The sequence below is a fragment of the Chelonia mydas genome, chromosome 3 (genome assembly GCF_015237465.2).
Source record: "Chelonia mydas isolate rCheMyd1 chromosome 3, rCheMyd1.pri.v2, whole genome shotgun sequence".
NCBI lineage: Eukaryota > Metazoa > Chordata > Testudines > Cheloniidae > Chelonia > Chelonia mydas.
Window position 1 is genome coordinate 154,876,505 of NC_057851.1, and position 11,216 is coordinate 154,887,720.

The 11,216-nt window shown below is 43.7% G+C and overlaps 1 protein-coding gene across 2 annotated transcripts in view; it reads left to right on the plus strand.

The window, feature by feature from the left end:
- LOC102937235 (calpain-8) overlaps positions 1–10,742 on the plus strand; it is a 47,558-nt gene extending 36,816 nt beyond the window's left edge. For both annotated transcript variants that reach the window (XM_007071723.4, XM_043543599.1), the window contains 6 exons: positions 618–682; positions 4,080–4,148; positions 6,581–6,659; positions 7,405–7,521; positions 9,462–9,520; positions 10,444–10,742. In XM_007071723.4, the coding sequence (XP_007071785.2) occupies positions 618–682; positions 4,080–4,148; positions 6,581–6,659; positions 7,405–7,521; positions 9,462–9,520; positions 10,444–10,467 (413 nt within the window). In that variant the 3' untranslated portion in view covers positions 10,468–10,742. The remainder of the gene's footprint in view (positions 1–617; positions 683–4,079; positions 4,149–6,580; positions 6,660–7,404; positions 7,522–9,461; positions 9,521–10,443) is intronic.
- Positions 10,743–11,216: the final 474 nt, after the last annotated feature.

The window sequence follows — 11,216 nt, forward strand, 5'->3', positions numbered from 1 at the left end:
CTTGTTTGAAATCCATGCCTAAGGAGGACTCCAGAGGTGCTGCTGTGTGGTACACCATGGCCCCTATATTGACAACACAGATGTAATCTGGTTTTCCTGCTCCAAAAGCACAATCCTCTGCCACATGGGCTAAGGGGAAATCTCTATTAGCAGTACAGGATTTGATAGAATGTGCAACTCTAATTCTACCAGTAGAGGGCACCTGCACATACACGCTACCCGGTTCATTATAGTGTATTTTGTGTAACCTACATTGATTACAAAAGGATCAATTTTGTTCAGTGCAAACACAGAAGCTCTTTCTTTACAATGGATGCAACATAGATCTTTGCCAGGGCAGTTTGGGAAAAGCGTGTACTGCAATTACCCATGCTGTATATGTTCTGTGAAAAAACAGGCCTTTCCTCTCTGGTATTTTTTGACTCCAAACCCTTTCGCTTGTACTAAATATTCACTTTCTTTTTTTAATAAGTTGGGAGAGGAGGTGCATAGAAGAAATGTTGGTAGTAATGAAAGTGTATTTGCCCTAGTAGCAGATGCTGACTGTGGGTGGACTGTATTTCTGTGGGCTGCAGAAAATATTTGTCTAAAGTATTTCTGACTTTGTTTTTGTGCAGGGGCAGACATTAAAAGTGATGGATTCACCATAAACACCTGCAGAGAGATGATCAGTCTCTTAGATGTATCCTTTAAATGTCACTTCACTGTTCTCTGAAGTTCCTAGATCTCCCTGGCAAAGAACTTGGATTAGATAAGGCTAGATTTACACTTCCGATTTTCCCAGTGCATCTGCCTTCACTTGCTGTAGGCATAAAATTCAGAAAAGTGGCTCTGTCAGCACAGTGTGGCAGAGACGTTAACCCTTACGTGGCCAGATCTTCACCACCCCTGCTTTGTGGTTTTCATATGTTAATGTTTTCTTTAGACATAGCAGGTCTACTCTGCAGCACAGCAGGGGCATTCTGCCTGAATTCACCTAGTGCAGCAATGGGAGCTCAGGGTAGACACACCCAGTGTGCTTGGTAAGCTGTGCAATGGTTGTTATACACACTGTGAACTTCCTTCTGCAGGGCCATATGGTCTTCTCCCTTTACACAGTATAGCCCTACAGGTGCAGAGAAAGATCAGAGGAACTATGTGATGGGAAAAGGCTTTGCATGCCCCTGTCCCATTGCATGCCTCCTCTGGGAGATGAGCTTCACATGGCCAGAGGATGAGGGTTAGGACAGTGGTGGCAACCTGCGGCCGATCAGGGTAATCTGCTGGCAGGCCATGAGACAGTTTGTTTAACTTGACCATCCTCAGGCACGGCTGCCCGCAGCTCTCAGTGGCCATGGTTCACCATTCCTGGCCAATGGGAGCTGTGAGATTTAAAAATTTGATTGAAAAATGGTCAATGATGGAGAATTGCCAAGAAGGCCAATGGCATTTTGGGATGTATAAGTAGGGGCATTGCCAGCAGATCGAGAGACGTGATCGTTCCCCTCTATTCGACATTGGTGAGGCCTCATCTGGAGTACTGTGTCCAGTTTTGGGCTCCACACTACAAGAACGATGTGGAAAAATTGGAGAGAGTCCAGCGAAGGGCAACAAAAATGATTAGGGGTCTGGAACACATGACTTATGAGGAGAGGCTGAGGGAACTGGGATTGTTTAGTCTGCAGAAGAGAAGAATGAGGGGGGATTTGATAGCTGCTTTCAACTACCTGAGAGGTGGTTCCAAAGAGGATGGTTCTAGACTATTCTCAGTGGTAGAAGAGGACAGGACAAGGAGTAATGGTCTCAAGTTGCAGTGGGGGAGGTTTAGGTTGGATATTAGGAAAAACTTTTTCACTAGGAGGGTGGTGAAACACTGGAATGCGTTACCTAGGGAGGTGGTAGAATCTCCTTCCTTAGAAGTGTTTAAGGTCAGGCTTGACAAAGCCCTGGCTGGGATGATTTAATTGGGGATTGGTCCTGCTTTGAGCAGGGGGTTGGACTAGATGACCTCCTGAGTCCCTTCCAACCCTGATATTCTATGAATCTACCACAACACTTGGTAAATTGTTCCAATGGTTAATTACTGTCACTGTTAAAAATGTACGCCTTATTTCCAGTCTGAATTTGTCTGGCTTCAACTTCCAGCCATTGGAGTGTGTTGTACCTTTCTCTGCTAGATTGAAGAGCCAACTAGACTAATCAAGTTACCCCTTAACCTTCACGTTAAGATGAACCGATTGAGCAACTTGAGTCTATTGCTAGGAGGCATGTTTTCTAATCCTTTAATCGTTCTCATGGCTCTTCTCTGAATCCTCTCCAATTTACCAACATCCTTCTTGAATTGTCGGGGTCTGAACTGGACAAAGTGTTCCAGCAGTGGTCATACCAGTGCCAGATAAAGAGGTAAAATAACCTCTTTACTCCAACTGGAAAGTCCCGTTTATGCATCCCACAACCTCGTTAGCTCTTTTGGACACAGCATCACACTGGGTGTTCATGTTAGCTGAACCCACCACTACCCCAAAACAGTTTTCACAATCTCTGCTTCCCGGGATGGAGTCCCCCATCCTGTAAATAAGGCCACCATTCTTTGTTCCTAGATGTATACTTTTTACATTTAGTGGTATTAAAACACATATTGTTTGCTTACGCCCAGTTTACCAAGTGATCCAGATTGCTCTGAATCAGTGACCTGGCCTCTTCATGATTTACCACTGCCCCAATTTTTGTGTCACCTGCAAACTTTAATTCAGAATCTCTTATTAGTTGAAACCTTTGTTCTTTTTAGCAGTCAGAGGTTCTTGGCTCAGCACAGATGTAATCAGCATAGACCAGGGCAGCCTCTGATCCTGATAGCTAATGCGTGTCCAATGTAAGGTCAATCACTTATTGACTTATTGTAAGGTCAATCACAATGTAAGGTCATCCACCAGGATGTCCAAATTGCCAGGGCCTGTACTTTGACAGAAGTCTGTGTCCATGTCCTCATCACTCTTGTCACCGCGCTGCCGTCGCCTCCTTGCCTGCTTTTGCAGGTTCTGGTTCTGCACATACTGCAGGATAATGCGCGAGGTGTTTACAACGCTCATAACTGCCACGGTGATCTGAGCGGGCTCCGTGCTTGCCGTGGTATGGCATCTGCAGGAGAGCAGCGTGGCAGCGGAAGCAGTGGTTGATGACAGATGCCACAAGAATAGATATTTATAGAGAATGATGAGAGGACCTGTGAGGTGGATTCAGGAGAGCAGCATGGCAGCGGAAGTGGTGGACGACGACGGTTAGCACCGCACACGTTTCCCAAGGAAGAACACATGTACCCAGGAGCCTGTGACAGACAACATGGAGAAATTCGCTATTGAGACAATAGCAGCAGAGCGGCGTTGGAGTGGTGGATGACGACAGTTAGCAGTCCTACTGCACCATCTGCTGAAAGCAGAATGGTGTTCGCACGGGGTGGGGAAAGGCACGAAACGATTGTCTGCCGTTGCTTTCATAGAGGGAGGGGCGACTAACGTACCCAAAACCACCCCCAACAATATTTTTGCCCCATCAGGCATTGGGAGCTTAACCCAGAATTCCAATGGGCAGTGGAGATTGTGGGAACTGCGGGATAGCTACCCCTAGTGCACCGCTCTGTAAGCCTCTGCTAGCCACGGTAGTGAGGACGCACTCCGCTGACTTAATGCACTTAGTGTGGACGTACGCAATCGACTGTATAAAACTGATTTCTAAAAATTGACTTCTATAATATCGAACTAATTTCGTAGTGTAGACATACCCTTAGTCTATTAAAAAAGAGCTTTCAGTAGTGGGTTACTCCTCTCTGTATGAAATGGGAGTGTAATCTAATAGGTGTAGTACCTTTTTAACAATCTACTACAGTACTGCAGATAGCCCAGGAATTCTTAGCACACCCTTAGCTAAGCAAATTTAAAACTGCAAGTGTCTCTCTAATGGGTGGATTACAAATGAAAACTACTATGAATAGTACACTACATTGCAATGGGTCATTTATTTGTATCAGTGCCGGTTACTCTTCCTCTTTGATATGGGTAGAAACTGATCCATTCTGAATTTGAACCAGGCCTTAACATACCCAGACCAACGGGACTGGCACCTTGGACCTTGTAGAATTCAAGATACTTTGGCTGAAGATTCAAAAATATTTGGTAAATAACTTATTTCATTGTTTCCCTGCCCCTATCTAGATCTGTGAAATACAGATTTAAACAGATGGGTCCAAGCCACCAAGGTCAGAAACAGGTCCCAATTTCCCCTTATGTTTGGAGTTTTGCTCAGAGCTCTAGTTCAGATACATTTCTGATTTAAAGAGACACAGTCAATTCCTCTTCCACCCCAGCCCCTCCCACTCTATTTTGGAACACTTTTTTAGAAGCTTGAACAACTCCTTTTGCTTGGTGATTTCATTCCTACCTGCTAGGCAAACATGGATTCATCCCCACCTCTTACATTTTAATACAGCTGAAATGAACATGGCTCTGTTGTTGTGCTGTGCAACATAATTACTTGTGCACCAAGCTCTCTAATACCTGCTCTGGAATAGAGTTTGTTAGTTAACTGCTACAGCAGAATACAAGGCACTTCTATTTTTGCAGGGCTGACTAAAATAGATATTGTTTAGGGTTGTTTTTTTTTAAATGTCTCTGTGAAGGGTTCCCGCTGGGTGCCACCTGGAACTGGGGTACCACTGAGCCCTTTGACCCACCAGCCTGGACTCCTGCTCACACTGTGTTTCTGTGACAAGCTGCAGACATGCTCCTGGTCTTACACTTCCACCAGCATACGCACAGATATGGACGCACCTAGCTGCAGTTACATGCAGTCGCTTTGACCAGCCACTGCATGAACCAACAATAGAGAGGCTACAGTCAAAATAACCACTAGCTTCCCAGCCTAGGACCCCAGAGCTTTACCGTCCTGCCCTGGTCCAAACCCCAACCACTATGAATTTATTTTCCTGTTCACCTCCCACTCAATGCAGAGGGGAAATGCAACAGCCCCTCTGAGCCAAGATTCCCAGGCACTTCACTCCAAACCCACTGGTTTAGATTAAAACAAAATAAATTTATTAACTACAAAAGTTGGATTTTAAGTGATTATAAGGGATAGCAAACAAATAAAAACACAAAGTTTAATCCACTAGTTAGATTGACTATGAATTAGCAGTTTCTCACCCTGACTGATGATACCAGCAGTCTGGCAGATTCTCAAAGCACAAGCTGCATTTAATTTGCAGCTTGGGTTTCTCAGGTTTCCATACATAGGCTAGAAATCCCTTTAGCCTGGATCCAGAACTTCCCCCAGTTCAGTCTTTGTTCCTTAGGTGTTTCCAGGAGTCCTCTTGTGGGGGGAGTGAAGAACAACCAATGATGTTACTCCCTGCCTTATATAGCTTTAGCATATGGCAGGAACCCTTTGTTTCAAAGCTTGGTTCCCAGACCCGTTTGTGGAAAAATACTGACATCCCAAGCTGGAGTCTAGAGTCACATGGCCTGGTCACAGGACCTTGCATACCTTGCTGAGTCATAACAGCCATTACTTACAGGCCGTCTGGAGCATTCTCAGGGAGGCTCACCAGGTAATGGATAAGCTTCTCCTAAGGCTTATTGTTTTTTCCTAATGGCCCATTACCTGAATATGCCCTTCCCCACCCACTGTCTAGACTGAAAGCATCTTGCCTATTGGGTATCAACCTGGTATAACTACATTCATAATAGATACATAATACTAATAACATCAGATACAAAAATGATACATGCATACATATAGGATAATCATATTCAGCAAATCATAACTTTTCCAATCACACCTCACATGACTTATCTTGTACAAAATGCATCATAATTATGCCATAATTATATAATATTACTGTGACAAATATGGGGTGCAGTGTCACAGTCTCCACGAAAGTGCTTCCCCCCCCCCGAAAGTTTAATATCCAGAAGATTTTCTGCAGAATCAGTTTAAAGAAGGCCAAAGTTTGGACCTAACCTACTTGACAATGCCCCTTTAAGATAAGCTTTTGGGATGGTACGCATTACAGGCCTGCTCCTGTGAAGTGCAGAGCTCCCTCCTTTCCCACTGAAGCCAAGGAGGAGGTGCTCAGCTCCTCACAGGTTGGACACATTCTGATCACCAGCATGCAATGAGTAGATGGCCTGCGTAAATGAAAACATGCCCCAAGTGCAGTTTCCCCTCTGAGCTGCAGGCCAGAATAGTTTCTAATTACTCAGCTAGAGCTGGCTAGCAGATCAATTGGCTGTGAGAACTGCCAGTTGTTTCTTTTGAAGTGCTAACCAAAATGGAAGTTGTATATTACCGTGTTTGCTGAGTGAGGGGGATATTCCTCAAGGGCCTATTTGCCACAGCACAACATGCCGATGGGCAAGCTGCCAGACCACTGGGAATAGTTTCCCAGGGCACAGTTTGCCATTAGCTAATTGAAAATTTTCCTTCAGTCATTTACACTTTCAGAGAAAAGATGCATTGGCTGGCAGTAGCAATGCATCTCCCAGCCAATCAGACAGGGCTCCTAACAGTCTAAAGGCAGACTCAATACTTCCTCTTTCTTCTGCTGCAGGAGATCTACAAGAAAGTGGATACTGACTATTCTGGTACCATAGATGCTCATGAGATGCGAAATGCCCTCAAGGAAGCAGGTAAATATCACGTGTAGAAAGGATGCCCTAATGTGGTATTCTGTATTTTAAAAAAATGAAAATATTGAGGCATTCTGACTACTCCACTATCCCTCCTGCCTCGTAGCCTCATAACTGTGGTGACATCATTGACTTGCCTCTCTCTCTTCCTGATCCCCGTATATATCCCCTGGCCACGCCTCTTCCTTGGCTGTACTGTCCACTTCTGGGGTGGTGCTGGCCAGCTCTGGACCCCCTGCAGGAGCAGTTCTTCTGTGGATGATTTGTATCTCTGCAAGCTGTTTCCTGGGGGACTTTCTGTGGGTGGGTCCCTGCACTCTGGATTAGGCCAGAAGACGTCTCATTAACGTGATCCTAAATCAAGCCCTAAAACTCAACACCAGCGTGTTATGTAGGTAATGGGCTCTGCTGCAATTGCTGCTGTTTGGCTCAGGCCCCAGGAGTGCAGTAAGTCTTTTTAATTAGGTGCTTATCTCAGGAATATAGGGCTAAGGAACTCTGCAGAACAAGTGGAACATATACAGTTTGTCAAGGCTTTGGGAAGAGAATTAAGCTTGTCTCCACCATAGCACAATGGGCTATAGAAAGGAGAATACACAGTAGAGATAATGGAGACCAACAACTCTTCTAGGAGGAATAGCCCATAATTCTTCAGCCACGTCTTTCTGCAGCTGCAAAAATTCCATGTGCAACCTGCATTAAAAAGTGTATGTAATTGCTGCTTGAGTGATTTCTGTGCTTTCAGGTTTCACTCTCAACAATAAGGTGCAAAACATCATTGCTATCCGCTATGCCGACAACAAGATGACCATTGACTTTGACGGCTTTGTGGCCTGTATGATCCACCTAGAGACCCTCTTTAGTAAGTTCCTTCTTTCAAAGCCGCTGAGCAGAACTGCTGAACAGTGGGGGGGAAGAGGGGGTGTTTGTTCAGTGCTTGGTATTTTTGTTTAAATTGGAGTGCTGAGTGCAGAATACTGTGTGGAAGTGTAAGGGAGCCAGCAAAACTGGCTCTGCTGTGCAAACCAATAGAGAAGGCCCCAGACAAAAACTGGAGGAATTCAGTCCAGATCCAAACCTTAGTCATCTTTCTTCTAGACAATAGTCATGGACTAGATTGTGGAGCACTTACTCAGCCTGGAAGAATCTCCTACTCATGCAAGTAGGCCACTGGCTTCAATGAGACTATTTGTGTTAGTAAATGTTCAACCAAATGAGTAAGGCTTGTGCAATCTAGCCATAAATTTGCACTTACAGACACATTTTTAAAGGTTCTAGGTCCCTAAAGATATAGATGGGTGCCTAGTGGGGTTTTCAAGGGGAGTTAGGTGCCTAGGTTGTCTTGAAAATCTCACTAGGTACCTATCTGCATCTTTAGGCACTTTATATCTTTAAAAATCTGTCCCTCTGAGCTTTGCAAGCCATACCTCTTTAATCTTCACAGCACCCCCATTAGCCCCATTTCAGAAGTGAAGAAAGGAAGGCACGGAGAGGTTAAGAGACTTGCCTCAAGCCAACCAGGAAGCCCCTAGGCAGAAGTAGGAACAGGAGTTAGGCATCCCTAGCTCAGCCAACCAAATGTATCCATGCTGGAGGCTTGCCACCATGGCCTGCTCTTTCCTCGGTTCTCTAGTCCACACTGAATTTAGCAACTCCAATGAGTTCTGAGAATGGCAAAGTTTCAAAATGGGGAAGGTGAAAGCTGTTCTGATAAAAATAAGAACTGGCCCAAATCTTCACCTGAAAGACAAACCGAAACCAAACCAACTTCTCTAACTTGTTCAAATGATTTCTGGGTGCCATTTATCTCAAATGAACCTCTGAACCCTTTTTAAGGTTTGCCCAGCACCAGTTCAAAGCCCTTTGTCTGTAAAAGGGTCAAGGATGCAGATTATTCTCTTGTATTGAGGCTTGGTTAATTAAAAATAAACTCAATGTTCACATTGAGAAGACAGTGGAAATCTAGAATATACTTCTGTTTCGGGGCAGTGAAGGAGTTTCATGGGTTTGTATGGCTATAAAAATCAGATTTTGTATCTAATCAGCCACTTAAGAAGCTGTTGTACTCTAAGATTATGGGAGGGAGGAAAAGGAGTAGCCATCTAACCTCCTGTTGTAAATTCTGAAGAAACACCCAGTATAATAATAGATCAAGGACAGTCTGATTCTTTTGGGGATTGCTGATAGAGATGGGCTGACAAAAGAGGAGAACTCACTCACTCTTTTGAATGAATGCAGTCTAATGTTAACTTTCCATTTGACTGACCATTGGGGATTCTTCCAAGATGGTGAAACGCTTTTCTTAATCCTCCTATGATTTATAATCACATGCACTATGTTTCCAGTGCTCTGCCTGCACATTAGTCATCTCCCACTAGTGATATAAAGAAAAGGAGTACTTGTGGCACCTTAGAAACTAACAAATTTATTTGAGCATAAGCTTTCGTGAGCTACAGCTCACTTCAGTGATATAGTTTACCTTATCTGTGCCTGGGTCAGACCTCAGATTCATGTGTGCATCCCTACATATCATGTGAAATGGCCAGTGCTTTGTGGCTGTCCTGTTCTGAACACACAATGTGTCATAGTGGGTCCCGCCTGATATGCTATCCCATGCTTATAAGTGGCTTATGAATGATACTTAAGAGGAAGGGAGGGAAATAATCTGTAATGCTCCTATCCAATTGTGACTCAAAATTTTCACCTGAATCCAGATTTGAATAGGCCACGGAGGGAGGCCTCCATATTTTGTCAGACACCGTGTTACTTATATTTTATTTCTTCCCTTCTTTTGTTCTTCAGAAATGTTCCAGCTCCTAGACAAAGACAAGAATGGAGTCATCCAGCTCTCTTTGGCTGAGGTAAGGCTAGTTCCATCAAACTACCCTATGGTTAAACTGTTGTGATGACTGGTCACAATTAAAACATATTTCCTCAGGATGTCCATTATCAGCTTTATAAACAAATGAAATAGCGATTCAAACAGGAGACCTACTGAAGATTCAGCAGTGAAAGAGAGATTTTTCAGACAAAAAGCTCTTACTAAAATCCTTCCTAAGCCAGTAGTTGTTCTTCCAGAGAATGAACACTTATCACACATACAGTGAGAGAGAATTTATTCAAAATGCCTCCATTTGTCTAGGAGATGATATCCTTATGGGTATTTTCAGTCTCTTCTTTTAAAGTGGAGAAAACCACTAGAAAATGCACAGCAGGGAACAATTCTTGCACAGGCAGAGGGTGAACTAAATGACCTAACAGCACCTGAAAAAGACCTTTTAAGATGTCATGTCTTCCCCCCACCCCCTCCTTTTTTTTTTTTTTTAAATGAGGGTTTTCATTATTCAAACCAAAGTTGTTCAAAAGTAATGAGGCCCAGTCCTTCCTCTGCAGGGAAAATCCAAGTGGAAGAATGAATGGCAGTCCCCCACTATGAGTCCAGTGGCAGTTCGTCATATCCTGTTAAGATGTGGGAGGAATCTGGCTCCACGATTTTTTTTTAAAAAATCATGCATCTCTTTTTGTTGCATTCTCTCATCCCAAGAGAGTGGCCTATTTGCAAAGTTTGAAGCAGCTCCCAGTTCTGAACTTCCCCAAAGTTCAAGAGCAATTGGATCTGTGGGTTTTTGTTTACCCCATAAAAGAAATTTAGATGCTGATCCAATCTTCCCCAAAGTCCCGTGGTGTTTGGATCCATAGTTTCCTTTCAGGGCCCATATGTAGTTCCACTAAAGACGTGTAATGGACCTTCTAGACAAACTCCTTTTTTCTCTTCCTCCCACAGTGGCTGTGCTGCACAGTGGTTTGAGCCGTTGCATCTGAACTGAGTAGAGATCCCCGTGACTCTTGCAAACGTGTTGTGATTTTCATATGCCTGGAAGCTTGGAAGATATTTATTTCCTGTGTATCTGAGTGACTCTCAATCTGCTGCTCCCCTCTTACGGGGAGAAAAAATCCTCTCTCAATCACCAGCAACTTATTTTAAGCCAAAATGAAAATAAAATGACCCCTTGCCATTTGGAAAACAAACACTGTAATGATACTTTAAAAAACACACAAACAAAAAACCTTTTCTTTTTTCTGCCTGAGGAGTATTTTTGTGTCATGCTGAAATGTCATGAATTACAATTACTACAGATAGGCCCAAAGGGCATAACTTAGATTCAAATTCCAGCTCCCCACCAATATTCAGCAGTGTTCAGATCCAAACAGCTGGTCTGGATAAAAAGGGTCAGCTACAAAATTTGTATCAGATTCTGAAGCATCCACCCATATCCTGCATTTGAATCTAGGATCTTGGTTTGGGCCCATCTCTAAGACTTCGTTTAGTGACCTGGTTTAGTCTATTCCATTTAGATTCTTATATCATAACACCTGAGTGCCTTCCAGATTGAGAATAAACAAGGAGGATCGCATCTGTCATTTTTTAGTGAGCAGGAGAAGGAGGCGTGAATCTGAAGGCCCTTTTTACAAACATGTTTCATTTATGGCTCTTTTGTATGTTTTCAAGGAGGAGAAGGAGAGGGCAAGGTGGTAAGGAAAGAATGTGATTTGTGC